The sequence below is a fragment of the Hipposideros armiger genome, unplaced genomic scaffold (assembly GCF_001890085.2).
Source record: "Hipposideros armiger isolate ML-2016 unplaced genomic scaffold, ASM189008v1 scaffold_115, whole genome shotgun sequence".
In the NCBI taxonomy this organism is placed as follows: Eukaryota; Metazoa; Chordata; class Mammalia; order Chiroptera; family Hipposideridae; genus Hipposideros; species Hipposideros armiger.
This window is the reverse complement of record NW_017731465.1, coordinates 3,244,936-3,263,923: the sequence shown is the minus strand read 5'-3', so window position 1 is coordinate 3,263,923 and position 18,988 is coordinate 3,244,936. Positions and strand designations below refer to the sequence as shown.

At 35.8% G+C, this 18,988-nt stretch overlaps 1 protein-coding gene across 4 annotated transcripts in view; it reads right to left on the bottom strand.

Annotated features, from left to right (window-relative positions):
* Positions 1 to 17,120, bottom strand: part of SAMD13 (sterile alpha motif domain containing 13) — a 32,456-nt gene extending 15,336 nt beyond the window's left edge. The window contains exons 1-3 of one of the 4 annotated variants that reach the window (XM_019647765.1): positions 16,803 to 17,119; positions 16,594 to 16,683; positions 15,336 to 15,420 (exon numbers count right to left, since the gene is read on the bottom strand). In XM_019647765.1, the coding sequence (XP_019503310.1) occupies positions 15,336 to 15,388 (53 nt within the window). In that variant the 5' untranslated portion in view covers positions 15,389 to 15,420; positions 16,594 to 16,683; positions 16,803 to 17,119. Of the gene's footprint in view, positions 1 to 15,335; positions 15,421 to 15,937; positions 16,017 to 16,583; positions 16,684 to 16,802 lie in introns of those variants that run through there. The other 3 variants (XM_019647767.1, XM_019647768.1, XM_019647764.1) reach the window with 3 other exon arrangements.
* Positions 17,121 to 18,988: the final 1,868 nt, after the last annotated feature.

The window sequence follows — 18,988 nt, the reverse complement described above, 5'->3', positions numbered from 1 at the left end:
ATATTCCCAGTCTATCTTTTATTCCAATCATTAATTTTAGCCTGCCTAATATCAGCCAGGCACCTGAGGAACCTTAGAAACTCATAGTCTACCGAAGAGGAAAATCTCAATCAGCCATGTGATGAAAAGGGTCGTGTGTGTTCCCTGCCTTATTCCAAAAAGTGGTTAAGGAACAGGAGGAATAGATTGATGGAGGGAGGAGGGGACAGAAATCAAAGTCATCATGGCACACAAGATGTGCGGAGGAGGGGCTTTGGAGCCCTGAATCTGCAGGAGCAGGTCCCAGGGACAGGCGGGGCATCTTCCTGCATCGTTTCTCTCCTCTATAAGAGGTCCGATCCCTTGGGCTGATGGCGTTCCTGACATCACATGGCACTCTGTCCTTCACATCTCTGCTAAGAATGCTTCCCCAACACCCTACCCCATCTTTCTGTAACTGCCTCTTTCCCCGCCTGTACAAATAAAGACCTTTCTAGTACAAACGCAGACCTCTGCAGGAGTGTAAATAAGGACACTCCTCTCAAGAGGACTCAATGAATGTCTGGTTTTCATTCACTGTCAGATACAGTTCATGCCAAGATGTACGCTAAACACAGACAAGTGAACGGTCCATATCCCAATCATTGATATGAAAGACAACTGCATAAAGCCCACCTGAAGAGCTTTCTGTCCCTGCCCTGGGCCCCAGAACAGGGCTAATTCCAGAGGACTTAGGTGCGGCTTCGTTCCTTAGACAAAATCGCTGTTCCTTCTGTGGGAATAACAGTAGCACATCAGAAGCTATGTAGAAAATAGCAGCCCGTGAAGGCTGCTAATGTATAAAAGGCATATGATGCATGTTTGTGAATTCTGTTGCCTTGCAATGAAGCTCTTACTCTTTTTGCGCTTAAAATATAATATGCTTAGCTGACTCAAGTTATACGTATTGTACTCTTTGAAAATGTACACTTCTTGAAGGCAGTTATTTGCAATGGAAATACTGGTATAAATCAACACAGTAAACATGCTCAATTTTTAACCCAAGTTATCGCTTAATGTAAGGGAATAATCAAACATAAGACCATATGGTAAGACTGAATTTTGCCTCCCCTCAAATTTTTACACTGAGCCCTAACCCTCACTGTGATTGTATTTGGAGATGGGGTTTTTAAAGGACAGAGCAATTAAGGTTACATGAGGGCATGTGGGTGGGGTCCTAACCCGATAGGCTTGGTGGCCTTGTAAGAGCCACATGCATGTACTGAGGAAAGTCCATGTGAGGACATAGTGATAAGGCGGCCATCTGCGAGCCAGGAAGAGAGCTCTCTCCAGGAGCGGAATCAGCCAGCTGCTTGATCTTGAACTTCCCAGCCTCCAGAACTATGAGAAATAAATTTCTGTTGTTAACGCAACCCAGTCCACGGTATTTTGTTATGGCAGCCCAAGGTGACTAACACACCATATATCAGAATGAGGAGACAGCCATAAAATATTACGGAATGAATTTTAGCTTCAGTAAGAAAAAGAAAACTGTACCAGTTACAAGTTACCACTATTAACTCCCATATAGTATCTGTATTTAAGAAACCATATAGCACTAGACATTACAGGAGGGTCACTTCATAGATTGTGTAGATGCTAGACCACTATGCTGTACACCAGAAACTAATATAAAATAATAATGAATGTCAACTATAATTAAAATATATATATAGTCACAGGATGTAAAGTACAGCATAGGGAATATAGTCAATGGTATTGTAATAGCTATGTACAGTGTCAGATGGTGGGGCTATCACTTTGTGAGGGGTGTAAACATCTAATCACTGTGTTGTTTTGTACATCTGACATTAAAAATAAAAATTATTATAAAACAAAACAAAGAAACCATATTGCACTCTAACTTATCACACCAAACATATCTGCAGAAGGATTACACCACCAGATCCTGATGAGAAAGGTAATTTTTTGGGTTTGAATTAGTGGCTCAGTTTACCTCCCCTCCCCCCATGCTCCTCCTGCTCCTCTTCTTTTCTCTTTCTCTCTCTTCTTCCTCCCTCCCTCCCTCCTTTCCCCTCCTTCCTTCCTTTCTAACAAGCTATTTGTTAAGAGGTATTTGTTATTTAGCCACTTCAAATATCTGGGGAGTTTTATATCCCCATGCTTTCAGTGTAGAGGTATCTTACCATCATGATCACTCCCTATTCCAGATCGCTGCTCCCTAAAAAAATAGCATTCCAGGAACCATCACTCACTGCATTTGGGTAGAGCTGAGCAGTGTGGTCGTGGGGTCTGGGAAACATGGACGGAACAGGTGAGAGAGGCATAACGAGGAGAGAGTACCCAGGAACTACCTAGCAAGCTGGATACCCTTATCGCTTTCAAAGAACATACATCAAAGGACTGCTGGCTATTTACGTGACACAAAGGCCAAGATTAGGAATAAATGAATGAACGCTAAAGCCAGTGATCAGACACACAGTTACTTCTATCAAATTCCCATTTCTCTTTTCCTAAGGAGTCAAGCAAGGCTTCCAGGCAAACAACCAAATACCCTGTGAAGTTATTTATTCAACCGTAGATGTGATTGCTTTCCTTAGAGATCAAGACCTGACCAATGTGTAGATTTCTGTACATGTAAACATTGTTGGACCTTTTTAATGAGGTAAGACTAACAGCCATTGTCATTATTGGTATATGAGAAGTCTCTCTGATAATTCTACACTAAAGTCAGAATTTTGGCATTCTACTGTAGCAATACCAATAATAGTTTCTAACTAGACCCTAATATTTTACTTCTACCATTCACCTCCTAATCCTCCAGTTCACATGGGTGAAAATGATAACTTCTTTAACTTAATACTTAGCTTAATAGCTAATATAGTTAGCGGCCTTCAGAGAGAGCTATTTCAAAAGTTAGTACTAACCTATACATGGTAAATTAATTTATGACAAAGGAATCAAGAACATACAGTGGGGAAAGAACAGTGTTCAATAAATAGTATTGAGGCGGCCAGATAGCTCAGTTGGTTAGAGCATGAGCTCTGAACAACATGGCTGCCAGTTCGATTTCCACATGGGCCAGTGAGCTGCGCCCTCTACAGCTAAGATTGTGAACAACGGCTCAACTTGCAGCTGGGCTGCTGTTAGTGACTGGCGGCCAGCATGAGCTGCTGTGAGCCACCATGAGCGACCAACTGCCTCAGCCAGGTAAAGTGCAATGATCATAATACTAACATGGGCCAGTGAGCTGCGTCCTACACAACTAGCCTTAAGAACAACAGTTTGACTCGGAGGTGGGAGGGGGGGAAAATAAGTAGTATTGAGAAAACTAGACAGCCACACACAAACAAATGGACCACTACCTTCCACCATACACAAAAATTAACTAAAAATGGATCAAAGATTTGAACATAAGACCTAAAACCATAAAACTTCTAGAAGAAACATAAGCAATAAGCTCCTTGATGTCAATCTTGGTGATGCTTTTTGGATCTGTCTCCAAAAGCAAAGGCCACAAAAGCAAAAGTAAGAAAATGGGACGACATCAAATAAAAAGCTTCTGCACCGCAAAGGAAACCATCAATGACATGAAAAGGCAACCTACTACATGGGGGAAAATATTTGCAAGTCACATATTTGATAAGAGGTTAATATCCAAAATATATAAAGAACTTATACTACTCAATAGCAGAAAAAAAATCAATTTAAAAACGGGCAGAGGATCTGAATACGCATATTCCAAAGAAGACATACAGATGCCCAACATGTGTATGAAAAGGTGCTCAACATCACTAATCATCAGGGAAATGCAAATCAACACCACAATTAGATATCACCTCACACCTGTTAGAATGGCTATTATTTAAAAAGATAAGAAATAAGGAGTGTTGGTAAGGAGATATAGAGAAAAGGGAACCATTATGCACTAGTGGGAATGTATATTGGTGCAGACACTATGAAAAACAGTAGGGAGGTTCCTCCAAAAATTAAAAATAGAAACACCACGTGATCCAGCAATTCCACTTCTGGGTATTTATCTGTAGGAAATGAAGACACTAACTTGAAAAAATATATACACCCTTATGTTCATTGAAGTATTATTTACAATAGCCAAGACATAAAAGCAACCTAAGTGTCCACTGATGAATGAATCGATAAAGAAAATGTAATATGTGTATATATATATATAATTATATATGCATATATATAATTTTTGAATGCATGTGAATATGTGTACATTTTTTTGTGGCTATGTGTGTGGATGGGTAGATAGATCTATAGATGGATAGATAGATAGAAGAGTATTTGTATAGATATTGCCTAGAAGAATATATTCCAAACTATTAAGATTGCTCCCTCTTGCTTATTTTTAAACTTAATAAAAATGAAAGCTGGAATCTTGACAATAACTACATCTATCCTACTCCCACTCCCCTGACCTAAGGCCATCACCACCTTCAATCTCCTTCTCATTTAACCCTCCTGGTGCACCTGTGCAAGAGCTTCTCTTGGCTATATACCTGTGTGGTATGGTAGCCACTAGTCACATGTGGCTACAGAGAATTTAAAATTTGACCGAGAAACTGAATTTTTAATTTTTAAATTAAATTTAAAAACTTGAACTGGTACAAAATATGTTTCTGTTAAAAGCAACTCGTTTGTTTTGGTGTGGCTACATTTCCGTTTTAACCATTGCAGCACCTAGAATACTATTGTCTGATCAAATTTCTCCTATCAGATGCCTGTGTCCTCTCTAGTATTACACATAAACACAAGGCTAACTAGTTATTGTCAACTGATTGATTCCGTTCAAATGATTTTTCCTATGTAACATGAATGTATTTGATGCAGTCAGCATAAGTTTAGAGTATCTTTGTATCTTATAATTGGAAAGTAAGTTGACACTCTTACAGTTTTAATTATAATATAATTAAATGCTTTTTTAGTTGAAAATAAGTATGAACAAATATTAAAATTTTTGAAGGAGGCATACTACTGACATAGAATTAAGAGGAGGTGCAGAAACTAACACTAGAACCCTAACAGTAAAGAGAAAAGGAGACTGGCTGAAAGTACAGATGGTGCCAATAACATGTATACACATTTTAAGAGAGGAAAAAACTAAAATTGTAATACTCGATATATACTGATAACAAAAGATGAATACAAGTCACGTCTGACTTCTACAATTACAAGAGGTGCTCAAAGTGGTTACCATCAGCATAATTTTAATAGTTTTTTCCTTTCTTAAAATGTGTACACATTTTTTTTTGGCACCCCCAGTATATTGGAAATTTCATGATGAATTGCAATTGTAATGTGTTGGCGCAGAACAAAAGGAAAAAAAAAACTTGTGTAAAAAAATGGTAAAGATAATAAAATGGACAACATTAAGAGACATTTTCAGTAAATATAGTGTCTTTAGTAACTTTCTTCTCAACTATCAAAAAAGAATTGACAAAATTAGTCACCCGAAATCAAAATTAAATGTCCAACAAAACATTTTGAAGTGATTTTAAATAGAATCTGAGCTTATAAATTTGTCTTTCTATAAACAGTTTCGATTCTTGCACAAAAAAGAAAACAATTTTATGAAATGTGGTTTTATTCAGATTTGTTATGAGAAAAGGCTAAAAAAGTACTTCACAAAAAGTAAAAATTTTTCAATGAAGCCATCAAGAAATTGTGTGAAGAATACAAGCTCTGTTAAAAAATATCTAAGATCAACTGATTCAAAATTTGAGAAACATTAATTACTTTTCTTTAGCTTTAGATGAACAGTGCAATATAAAAGACACTGCCCAATTAATACTTGGAGTATGCTGTGTTTCAAAAGACTTCCAAGTTTATGAAAAAATGATGTTAATTTATGGCCTGAAGAATTGAACTCATAGTTTATATTTTAAAATCTTTTACATCTGCCAAAGAAGAACTTCAACTAGATTTGAAAAAAAGTAATTCGATTCTGATGGGTGGTACTACAACCACATTAGGTTAAAAAAAAATCTGGACTTAATGTAATTTTAAAACACGAGACTGATGTTTGTTTCTCTTATTGCTTCAGTCTACTGTATGATATTAATATTCAGTATTCTAAAACTGACTCTTGAAAAGTGTCATGAATACTGTTGTTAAATCATTCAGTACATTTGCAAATGCTATGGATCAACACCAGATAATGCAACTCTTAAAAGAAATAGCATGCAATAAATTTAATGATCTGTGTTCTTTGTCAATACTTGTTGGATAAGTCATGGAAAAATTTTAGAAAGATCTATTGTGCTGTTAAGTCCAATATGTGACTTTATTAAAACAATAGAAATGCTTACCAAATATTCAATAATTAAAGACAAAAAATGACAGTGTAATTTATATTTTCTCATTGATATCAGACTACATGTCAGTGAGCTAAATTTTAAGCTCCAAAAACATGAAAAGCTGATTTGTGACCTAGCTGTATATGTACAAAATTTTGTGTTGAAATGGAAACTTTTCAGAGTACAATACAACAAAAATAATTTTACACAGTTTTCTAACATAAATCAATTTTAAGATAAAATTAAATAATGATTTATTGATATTGATAAACTTATACTTACTTAAAAATTTATGCAGTACCCCTTTGAATTCAATGTTAATGATACTGACATAGTATTAGTAAATTTGACAGATGGAGTCTTAAAACATAATGCTTCTGCTCCAAAGTTAAATCAAATCTTCTAAAAAAGAAGAAGTAGTTGTGTCAATATGCATGCAAATACTAAAAGAAAATAATTTTTTGGTACCTGATTCATTTATTGGAACTTTTAAGTATGTTTGGAATTATTGGGGTATGTGATTCTTTTTCAATTGTAAGTTTTATGAAATCTAATACAGATCAAATATTTCTAATGAAAATTTTGCATCCAAATTGAGATATACTCTAAGTATAAAATACACAATGGACTTAAAAAATTTAGTACAAAAAATGTAAACTATCTAATGAATAACATGTTATATTGGTTACATGTTAAATTCATAATATTTTGGATATTTTTAGTCAAATATGAAATATATTAAAATTTATCTTATCTGTTTAAATATGATCATTAGAAATTTTAAAATTACATATGGGGTTCAAGTGTCATTTCTATTGGGCAACACTGATGTATATCCAGAAATAGGATTGTTGAGTTATAAAATATTTGATTGCTGAACACTTGAAAATAATGTCAAATTGTTTTCCAAAGTCGCTGTACCATTTACACTCTAACCAGCACTGTAGCCTACAAATCCATATCCTGTCTAATAACTGGTATTGTCAGATATTAAAATTTTTGCCAAATCAATGGGCATATTACTATGATATTGATTTGCATTTTCTTGGTCATTAACAATACTGAATATCTCTTCATATATTAATTGGCTATATATATTTCTTCCTCTGTGGAGTGCTTGCTTATGTTTTTGACATCTTCTATGGTATTTTTCTGTTGTGCTTTTCTTATTGATTGGCTATTACTATTGAAGACCCTGAACATAAAATTAAGCATATAGTTCACTTACTCTTGTATTTCAGAATGAGTTCAAGTATAATCTAGGCCTTGGTGATTATCCTGTTAAAATCATATTGACTTACAATATTTAGAATAATAGAGATCTAAAAAAGGGCCATGATTAGGGATCTAACAGTTCTGTGTGTCAAGACCACAAGATTTTAGCAGGAATAAATGAATGAAGTGAGGAAGGGAAGTCCAACAGCATGTTTGTTAAAATTGTTAAGGTAGAATTTATTCTATCAGTCACTTAGGTAACAACTTCACCAAATTAGAAAGCCTGAAACATAAGTTCCAATCATCTTTTTTCCTTTCTTACAACAATGCCCTCAGAATCCATGGTCTGGCTCTGGAATAAGCTTGTCCCAAGACTGCCTAAAAACAGGCTCACTCCAGCTTATGAGACTGAGTGAGGATAGTTACAGGATAAAAGCTGGATGAAAGAAAAAGAGTCATCCCACAGTCAGAAGAGATGGGTTCAAGCCCCAGTTTATTTCTTTGAAAAAAGAGTGCAATAACATATATCATACCTAACGTTGCAATGTTTAAATGAAATAACATTTATGAAGACGATTAGCACAATATGTGGTTCACAGTAGCATTCTAGTGCTTTATGAATTGGAATATAAAGACTAGCACTGCCACATCACTCTATAGTCTACAAGTGCCTTCTTTTCATCATCATAACAACCCTCCATTCCATCCCTATTTTACAGTCAGGAGAACCAAGGCGGAGAGAAATAAGTGATTTATTTATTAATTATTTTTCTGCCAACTAAGAAACAAAAGCAAAGTCAAACCCACGTCTTCCAAACCTGACTTGACTCAAAGTTGAAAGCTCTTTCCATTGCTTTCCAATGCCGTGCTTAATTTCTCCATGGTCTGCAAATCTGAGCTAGGAGTTTGGCTTCTTTCCTAAAGGAAGATGAATTTTCCCTCCCAATTAATGAACTGGCTAGTTAAAAAAAAATAATAATTTCAGGCTTACAGCTGAAAAGTTGCAAGAACAGTACAAAAATTCCATATACCCTTTCCCCACATTCCTTCAAATGTTTACATTTTGCCATATTTGCTGTATTCTTCCTCTCTTTACTCCTTCCTCTCTCCCTCCCCTAATATATAAAGTACGATGTGGCAGAAGAAAGGCAGAGGAAGTTCCAGAATGAAACTCATGGTCTTTTTGGAGTCTTAAGCAGAAATGACCGATAGAAATATGTAAACTAGTTCTAACACCTAGAAGCCACCCTGTTACACATTCCTCATGCAGAGCTTAGCCTAGAGCAATGGTTCTTATTTGGGGCTATTTTGTCCCCCAGGGGACATGTGGCAATACCTGGAGACATTTTTGATTATCATGATTGGAGAGGGTGTACTACTAGTGGGTAGAGGCCAGGGATGCTGTTAAACATCCTTCAATTCCCCCCAACCCCGACAAACAATTATTTGGGCCAAACTGTCAATAGTGCATAAGTTTAAAAAACCTTTACCTAGTGCTCTGGTTCTCAGCATCAACGTCACCAGAGAATATATAAGAAATGCAAGTTCCCAGGCCCCATCAGAGATCTAGTGAATTCGAAATTCTGGAGGTGTAACCCAGCAGTGTGTATTTTCACGCACTCTCCAAGTGTTGCAAACTCTAGCTTGAGAAATAACTGGCCGAGTGTGCTTAGAACAGACTTTAAAATGTTCTGTACTTACAAGAAATATATGATTTTGGAAAGGGAAGTCCTGTCTTCATTAAATTATGGTCATATTATTAAATGTTTGCATCCATCTGCAAGTCTTGGAGACAAACAAAAGGTGGGCTTGCATAGCCTCATGCCAGCGAAAGCCATGCTGTGGTAAAAGGGACTGAAAGCCACCTATGACAATCTAGTCATCCCAGTAGAAGAAAGGACTCAGGCTTCAGAGCCAGCCTTAAGTCTGAAATCCAGTCCCACCTTTTTATTAGCTGTGAAATCTTAGAAGGTCTTTAACCTCCTGGAGCTTCAGTTTCTAGGCTATAAAATGGGAATAATAAATACCTCCAAATAGGATTAACAAGGTTCATGCAAAGTGCTAAACACATAGAAGGGACTCCATAAATAGTAGTCTTGTAAAACTAAACCTCTGATCAGGAGCATGTTGCCAGAGAATAAAGGCTATTATCCTAGGCTTATTGGAAATGACCCTTTGTGATAGTACATTCCCCAGTAAAGCAACTTTATTTTCCATACCTGGAAAACAAAATGGAAGCAACTGTAACCCTCATCTTGGTAGATCTCAGAAATAGCCTTAAGACTCAGTTTTATGCCTTTTGGGATTCTGCATTATGATCTCACTCTACCCTGCTCAACAGGTTAGGCACTAAACACTTATGGCTATATAAATTAACTGTAAATTCTAATTCTGGTTAAGATGGAATAACAGGGCCCAGATTTACCCTTCTGCCTAAAATAACTAAAAAAATTGACAAAATATATGAAAGAATGGAACTCAAGACATTGGACATAGGCAATAAAGAATAGTGATCCCTGAGGGATGCAAGACAAGGAAGCTCTGTCAAGTACAGGCCAGAGTCCTAGAGAAGAGAGAGCTACACAGAGAAAACTCTAGAGATCTGCAGGTCTCAAGTACTCAGCAGAGCACTGATTATCACATACAAGTGAGGGAACTACCTGAGGCTGGGGAAAGAGCCATGCAAAGGATTTAAAGAAAACAATCCTTGGAGATCATGCAGGGGTGGGAATAGTGCCTTTTTCCATCTGCCAGAGAAGAAAATCTCATAATTCAGGAGCATTGGTTGGAGTACAAAGACGAGTCTTACCTTGATAAAAGGGAAACAATACCCTTAGACTAAACGCAGGCCTGGTCCTGCCTAACAATTCTTAAATGCAAGACTTAAAAGGATCACATTACTTGTTTCCAAGTAACTTAGGCACATCCCAGGACAAAAATCAAGAATATTTACAGGAATACAAAAATATCCAGCACCCAACATGGTAAAATTCACAATATCTAGTTGGCATTCAATAAAAAATTATCAGGCACTCCGCTGTGGAAAACAGTATGGAGATTTCTCAAAATTAAAATTAGAACTACCATACTATCCAATAATTACACTTCTAGATATTTATCCAAAGAAAATGAAAACACTAATTTGAAGAGATATATGTACCCCTCTGTTTATGGCAGCATTATTTACAATAACCAAAAATATGTAAGCAACCTGGGTGTTCATCAATAGATGAATGGATAAAGAAGATGTGGTACATATAAAATGGAATATTACTCAGCAATAAAAAAGAATGAAATCTTGCCATTTGCAACAACATGGATGGACCTAGTGGGTATTATGCTAAGTGAAATAAGTCAGATAGAGAAAGACAAATACTGTATGATTTCACTTGTATGTGGAATCTAAAAAAACCAAAAAACAAAAAAACAAAATAAGAAAACAAAACTAAACAAAAACATTCATAGAAATAGAGAACAAATTAATGGTTGTAGAGGGGAGAGCTGTAGAGGAATGGGTGAAAAAGGTGAAGGAGAATAAAAGGTACAAACTCCCAGTTATAAAATAAATAAGTCACTGAGATGTAGTGTACAACACAGAGAATATAGTCAATAATAGTGTTGTAACTTCATGGTGACAGATGGCTACTAGAGTTAGTGTGGTGATCACATTGTAAAGTATATAAATGTCAAATTACTATGCTGTATGTCTGAAACTAAAATGCTATTGATGCCAACTATAATTTAATTAAAAATTTTTAAAAATTCCAGTCATGCAAAGCAGCAGAAAAATACAACCCATGATGAGAAGAAAAATCAACTGAAACTGACTGATAAATGACAGAATTAGTAGACAAGGACATTGAAACATTTATTATGACTATATTTCATATGTTCAGAAGCTAGAGAGAAGACTGAATATGAGACATGGAAAATATTTTAAAAGATCCAAGTTTAACTTCTAGAGATGGAAACTACATTGTCTGAAGTGAAAACCATATTGGGTGGGATTAACAAGAGATCATATATTTCAGAAGAAAAAATTTGAAGGAAAGCAATAGAAACTATAAAAAAACTGAAACAGGGAAAGAAGACAAAAACTATTAACAGGCATTAGTGAATTGTGAGATAATATCAAGTGATCTAATATGCTTATAACTGGAGTCCTCAAAGAAAAAGTGGGGGGGAAACAAAAAAATTATAAAAATAATGGTTGAAAAATTTCCAAACTTGAAAACTAAGCCCCAGATCCAAAAAAAAAAAAAACTAAACAGACTACAAGCACAAGAAAGATGCAGAAACTACACCAAGTCTCATAGTCAAATTGCTTAAAAATCAATGCTAAAGAGAAAAATTAGAAGCAGGCAGAAAAAAAAAAGGCATGCTATATACAGAAGAAAAAAGATAAGAAAAGAACTAAATGTTTTTTCTTAAGATCGGAAACAAAACTACGATGTCTAATTCTAATCTCACCAGTTCTATTCAACTTTTTATTGGAGGTCCTATTCAGTGCAGTAAGGTAGGAAAAAGAAAAAGAAGTCTCCCATATTGGAAAGAAAACAATACAACTGATTTTACTCACAAGACATAATTGTCTATCAGATGGATGCTACGAAAAAGCTACTAGAAGTAGTAAGTGAGCTTAGCAAGATTGTAGGGTACAAGGTTGATGTAAAAGAATCAATTGTATTTCTATATACTAGCAACAAACAGTTGAAAATTAAAATTTAAAAAGCAGTACCATTTATCATAGCATAAAATAAGAAATATGTAAGGATATATCTGAAAAAAGATATGCAAGACCTGAACACTGCAAACAACAAAACATCGCTGAGAGAAATTAAAGAAAACCTAAGTAAATGGAGAAAAATGCTGTGTTAATGGGTTGGAAAACACAATGTTGTTAAGATGTCAATTCTCCCTCAGTCGATCTATAATTCAATGCAATGCCAATCACATCTCCAGTAGGCATTCTATTTTTTTTTTTTTAGAAATTGACAAGCTAATTCTAAAGTTCATGTGGAAATTCAAAGGACCTAGGAGAGCCAAAACGAGTTTAAAAAACAACACAGTTGGGTGGATAACACTACCTGATTTCAAGATTTATCATAAAGCTGTAGTTATCAAAACAGTGTTATTTGCATAAATATATACAAAAATATCAATGCAATAAAATAGAGAGCCCAGAAATAGATCCACACATATATATGATCAATGATTTCTCAACAAAGTTGCAGGAACAATTCAACAAATGATGCTGGAAAAATTGGATATCCAAAGGCAAAAAACAATAACTACTGCTACTATTAGTACCACCACCACCATCAATAGAAACACTTTAATTCTTATCTCACACAGTCCACAAAAATTAATTAAAAAATCATAGTCACAAATCTAAGAACACACAAGAGAAAAATCTTTGTGACCTTGGGTTAGACAAATATTTTTTAGCTATGACACTAAAAGCACTATCCATAAAATAAAAAATTGATAAACTGGACTTCATCAAAATTAAAAACTTCTGCACTTTGAAAGACACCATGGAGAGAATGAAAAGACAAGTCACATGCATGAAAACATTTTTAAATCATGTAGATGGTAAAGGACTTGTATTCAGAATATACAAAAACTCTCTACACAATAATATACTCTTAAAAACTAGCCCAATGAAAAGTTGGGCAGAAGATTCCAATAATACTTAACGAGATATGTGGTTGGTAAATAAGCACCTGAAAAGACGCCCAACATCATAAATCCTTAGGGAAATGAAAATTAAAACCACACCTAAAATTTATATTATTTAATATGAAAAAGACTGATCACACCCAGTTTGTGAGGATAAAAAACTGGAATGCCCTCACACTGCTGGTAGGAATATAAAATGGGACAACCAGTTTGGAAAACAGTGTGGCACGTTTTTATTTTTATTTAAAAAAAATTTTGGCAGTGTTTTAAAAAGTTAAACATACACCTACCATGTAGCCCAGTCATTCCATTCCTAAATATTTATCCAAGAGAAATGAATGTATACATCCACACATAGACCTGTACACAAATGGTCAAAGCAGCTTTATTTGTAATACCTAAAAAATGGAAACAACCCAAATGTTTACCAACAAATAGATGGATAAACAGTGAACAAATTGGTGTATCCATACAATAAATAGTACTCAGTAATACAAAGTAATGAACTATCGATACACACTATAACATGAATGAATCTTAAATTAATTATCCTGGGTGAAAGAAACCAGACCCCTCTCCACCCCAAAAAAGTACATCCTGAATATCTCCATTTATACAAACTCTAGAAAAAGTAAACTAATCTATAGTGACAAATAACGTATCAGTGGTCACCTGGGGAGATGTGGGCAGGGAAGGGGGTGGGGAGAGAATACAAAGGGTTATGAGGAAACTTTAGAATGATGGATATGTGCATTATCTTAATCGTGGTAATGGTTTCACGGATACATACAAATGTCCGAACTTAGGAAATTTTATATTTTAAATGTATGTAGTTTACGATATGTCAATTATATTTCAATAAAGCTGTGAACTTTTAAAATGGATTGAGTAAAGTTAAAAGTTCAGTTCATCAGTTACACTAGTCACATTTCAAGTTTTTAATAGCTACAAGTGGCTACTGGCTGCCATTTTGGACAGCACAAGTATAAAACATGTTTATCCCTGCTCAAAGCACTATTGGACAGCACTGATCTAACACATACATTGGAAAAGCATCTGTTTCTTTCATTCCTCCTATATCTACCTACCCTAAACTTTAAGAATAGGAATAACCATGGCAGCATTGCACAGATACATAAATTACCTGAGAATTTTAGAAAGCAAATTTTAATGTTTAATGTAACTTTAATGTAAAATATACCTTCTATTCATATATGTGTGTGTGTATATATATATATATACATATATATATATATATATATATCACACCGTTTTCCTCATTTAGATATCACAGTTTCTATGATTACGTTTAATTAGTTTTCTCCAAAGCTCAAGTTGAAGGCAATTTTAAACTAAATGACATGGAAAGAAATGAAACAGATAACACCCACTTGGAACTTACTTTATCCTTCTAATCAGAGTGACTAGAGTCAATATTACTCCTAATTGAGAATATATATTTTTTCATATACTCACAGATATCTTGTGAATTAACTTTTTGTTCTGTTTCAGAATGTGCTACATAAGGCAACTGAATTTTCCTATTTAAAAGAATCAAGCATGTAATTCACAGCAAATATAATCAGAAGTTTCAAATGTGAGAACAGACATTAAAATACAGCACTATGGCATACACTGACATGTTTCATAGTCAAAGAAAAGTTCTTAAAATTAGGACAGAGAAGTTGTTAAAACAGTATTTTCACTGAAGCTCTATTTCATCCCTCAGTATAGCTCTCTGTTTTGAGAGAGGTGATTTTATTTAAAAAGACTTGAACAGTATTTTCTGCCCCACCCTTGCTTGTAGCCTATGGACTTGAAGGCAGAGTCTGTGTTTGCTCCATGTTCTTGTTTCCATATACAGAATGCAGGGCAGAAATCCTCAACCGTCACTGTTCCAAAGCCTGATACACTAACCCCTTTATGCACAGTTTGATGTCTGAGTCATCTTTGTCTTAGAAATGGAATATAGAAAAAGGCAACTGGGGATGGGGGGAGAAGGGAGGCTGGTGGCCAGTGTAGACCAACCAAGACAAGCCCCAAACAGTGTCTTGTACTAGATAAGCAAGAAGTATAAAAATAGAAACCAAGTCCCTCTGTTGTTTGCAGAAGCAGAACTCATAAGCCAGTTTCACTTACTTTTTTACACCGACAGAGCCATTTTCCTTGTTTTCCATGTCAACAGATAGCATGGGAAGGCTGCAGGGTTCCTTTACTTCAGCAACTAATCAATAAGGGAGAAAAGCTTGTGTTTAATTCTTAGAAAGTGAGAGAAGAATATATAGTCTGAATCGGAAACATAATGGTTCCTTTCACAGCTTCACACCAGCTCACGTATGTTTGTTTAAATCTCCAGTTCCCTCAGCGATTGGAGAGATGTGATTAAACCTAAAGAACTAGAGGAGATGGGTTGGGGTGCTTTCATCTGTACTGGCACTCCCTGCCTTGACAATAAGCATTTGCAAATGAAATTGAATCCTTGTTCAAAACAAGTGCTGTGTGAACTGGCACAGCTTCCTCTGGGTGCCAAGCTCTCACTTAAGACATTGCAACTCATAAATGAGTCAAAGTCAGAAAAACAATCCCCCTTTTCCTGCCCCTTCCCACCGTGGGCTGTTTTTCTTTTTTCTCCTTATTACATTTTTTTTGGTCCACTCCCACTCTTTCTATATGTTTTTTTCATTGAAATGCAAAAGAGCACTTAAAGCTTTTGTCAGCAAGTATCCCACTTCCTCACATACCCTCAGCGAAAGCCTCAGAAACCTGTGCTATGGCCATGCCGTTGGTAAAGCTAAAGCTTGCAAAATGTCAGAGAGCCCTTAGCATAGAAAGGTGGTGTGTGTGTGTGTGTGTGTGTGTGTGTGTGTGTGTGTGTGTGTGAGTAAGAGAGGGTATGCAGCTAATTAGATTTATGTAAAAATCACCAAATCATTCAAGGAAAATAACAGCATCCATCACTTTAGTCTTTTTGTTTAATAGGATTAGAACTGTGAAAAAAATAAAAACCTTCCACAATTAATATGCAATTAGCAAGATCAAAAAGCTAGGAATAAACTGCTTTAAAAAAAAAAACTAGTTCTGAAACGTGCTTGTTCTTCTACAGCTGAAGCCATAAATTAAATACATTTCCTCTCAAATCACTTTATACTTCGGCACTCATTCTCTAGGGATTACTCTGACATGACAAGTACATCATTTAGTATATTCACAAGATTTTGTCACTGTTAGAGAAGTAGATGATTAACAAATAATACTGTAAGTGTGGGATAATCTTCACCCCTGATACACTGACACACACACGCATACACACAAACTTCCAGTTGCTATACCACTTAGATCATTCATAGAGAAATCCAACATTCCGTATACATATAGATATTAACATACATTCACACACCGTAACAGAGTAGACAGAAGATAGTGCTGCTGCTCCATGCCAAAAGAATGATTTCACTTCAGTTGGAAACTGTTACATATTCACCATTTTCTAAGCATCCCAGAAAACAAAACAAAACACAATGATATGCTGTAACACCACACTACATTGTCTTATTATTATTATTATTTTCTTTTTTTGTGGAAGAGTAAAAAAAAAAAAAAACCTACCTAGAAGCAACTAAAACATGTCATTTTTTATAGGCTTATCAAGAACAGCCAAAGAAACCCCAATGTTTTCTTTCACAAAGTAGGCTGGCAAAGGAATTCAATAAGGAGGTACAATTTGACACAGTGAAATAAAACCAGGCTGGCTCTCAGCCAACATGACGTTAGGAATCACACACAAGCTGCACCAACTGCCTTCTGGTTCATGGCTGACTTTTTAAAGCTACAGTGTGCCTGTTCACTTTTGCTAACTACCTTCAGCAAAATTAGTGGAAGTGAATGAATCACGAGTCCAAAAACTGCAGAATTCTCCCTGCACCTGTCTTGTACAAAGAAAAACAAGCCGTATCAATAGCTTATTTTCTGCCTCCCCTTCATGGTTGCTGTATGATAAGTCTTTGCTGTGGTTCTGAACATGAATGTCATGTTTAAAACTATTTATTTTTCATCCCTGTGGGAGAAAAAAATATAAGAGGCAGTAAGAGAAAGACCCCGCACTTATGGGCAATAGCCAGTGAATGCACAGAAGCTGCAGTCCTGTATAACTTTCTTCCTAATAGAGACTTGTGGACAAAGTTCCCATGGCTGGCTTTTAAGTAATCTCTTTGTGAGGATAAGGAAAGCACTGCCCAGCAGAAAAACCCTTTTACTTCATTATGCAGGAAGTAACATATTTCAGAGAGGATGAAAAGTAGATGACCAGATCTCCTGAGAACGCCCACATTCTTTTATTTTGGCATTCATCCTCCCCGATGAAGTCAGCAAAAACTCAAAATAAAACAAACCTTATTCTACACAACAATTAGCTCTGGGAGGTTTAATTTTAACTGTTTATCCCAGTTGCACAAAAAACATAATTCAGCAAATTCAACTAACGTATTATCTATGAGCAACTGGTACTCTATTGGTTACATATGCAAAAGAAGATATTGTGCCAACCCCCAAATTCATAGTATCTCCCACCACCAACACCCTAAATCCCAATTCAGGAAACTGGAAGGTGGAGTAGAGAGACTGGGCATGATCCTTTCATTAAGTTACCCTGGTCAATCTCACAGTTCTCTTGCTTGGCTGGGAAACAGCCTCATTCCACAAACATGCTGCAGATGTACAGGAAACAAACATACACAGTTGTCACTGAAATAAACACCAATCAATATTTGAATACTTTTAGGCCAAGATGTAAGCAAAACCACTCAAGATAAGGCAGACAATCCAGGTTCCCAGGAAGGATCCCAGAAAAAGTCATCTGCTGCTGTGATACTGTATAGATTTCAGGCAGAATTGAGGAGACAGCTGCTCATCTCCCTTTTCTTTAGTAGTTTTAAGGGCACTAGAAAATCAGCAACTCTGATCAAAATTTGCAACCCGAATTTCAGTCAAAATTTTTTTTCTTACTTATTCCAGGAATATTAGAAAATTCTAACTTCTTGAGGGATCATCACTGAGAAAGATTTGAAGTGCTCTCTCTGCCCACCTTTGCCATTGCCCCCTTGAAAAAGCAAACAATAATTTAGGGATGAATTCTAAGTGTTCATATGTTTTTGAGCACCATTTATTGAGCATGGGTCTAACAGGTGGGTCTTTTACCACCACTGATCAAAATGAGAGAGCTCTTTTACCAACATTTTATAATGTTTTTGGAATTCATCTGAAATTCCTGAATTTTCTCCAACTAAGTTCAAATGGAAGAGGGCTGGGCTGTTTGAGCCCTGGGGGGCAAGGAAGTCCTGACTGTACTGCCATGCCACTGCTCAGAAGAAAATCAGGTTCAGCTCCCTTACTCTTGAAAGGAAAAGGGCATAGAAAATGTAGTTACACTCAGCTCTTCCTTAGACACACTCATAGGAGGAAGGATTCTGTGATGATTCTCCAAGAATTTCTTCCTGCATCTAGAAAAGGACACACCCACCTGTCTCCTGCTGTGATCAAAAGTTTGCCTGTTAGACAAGGGTAAGGGTTTCAGAAGGTGTCGTAGGAAATCCATCCCATTTTATAAAAAATGAGCCCCGAAGGCATTGTAAATTCTGACACCAGGTTGCACTTATCAGCTAGGTTCTAGCTTTGGAATAAATTGACATTTGTGCGTATAAGCATATATACTAGTACTCACTTCCTCCTCACTCCATTCAAGGAACTGTTTGATATAAACCCTCTTCTCTGCTAAATAAAAATGTGTTTGTAGTGTG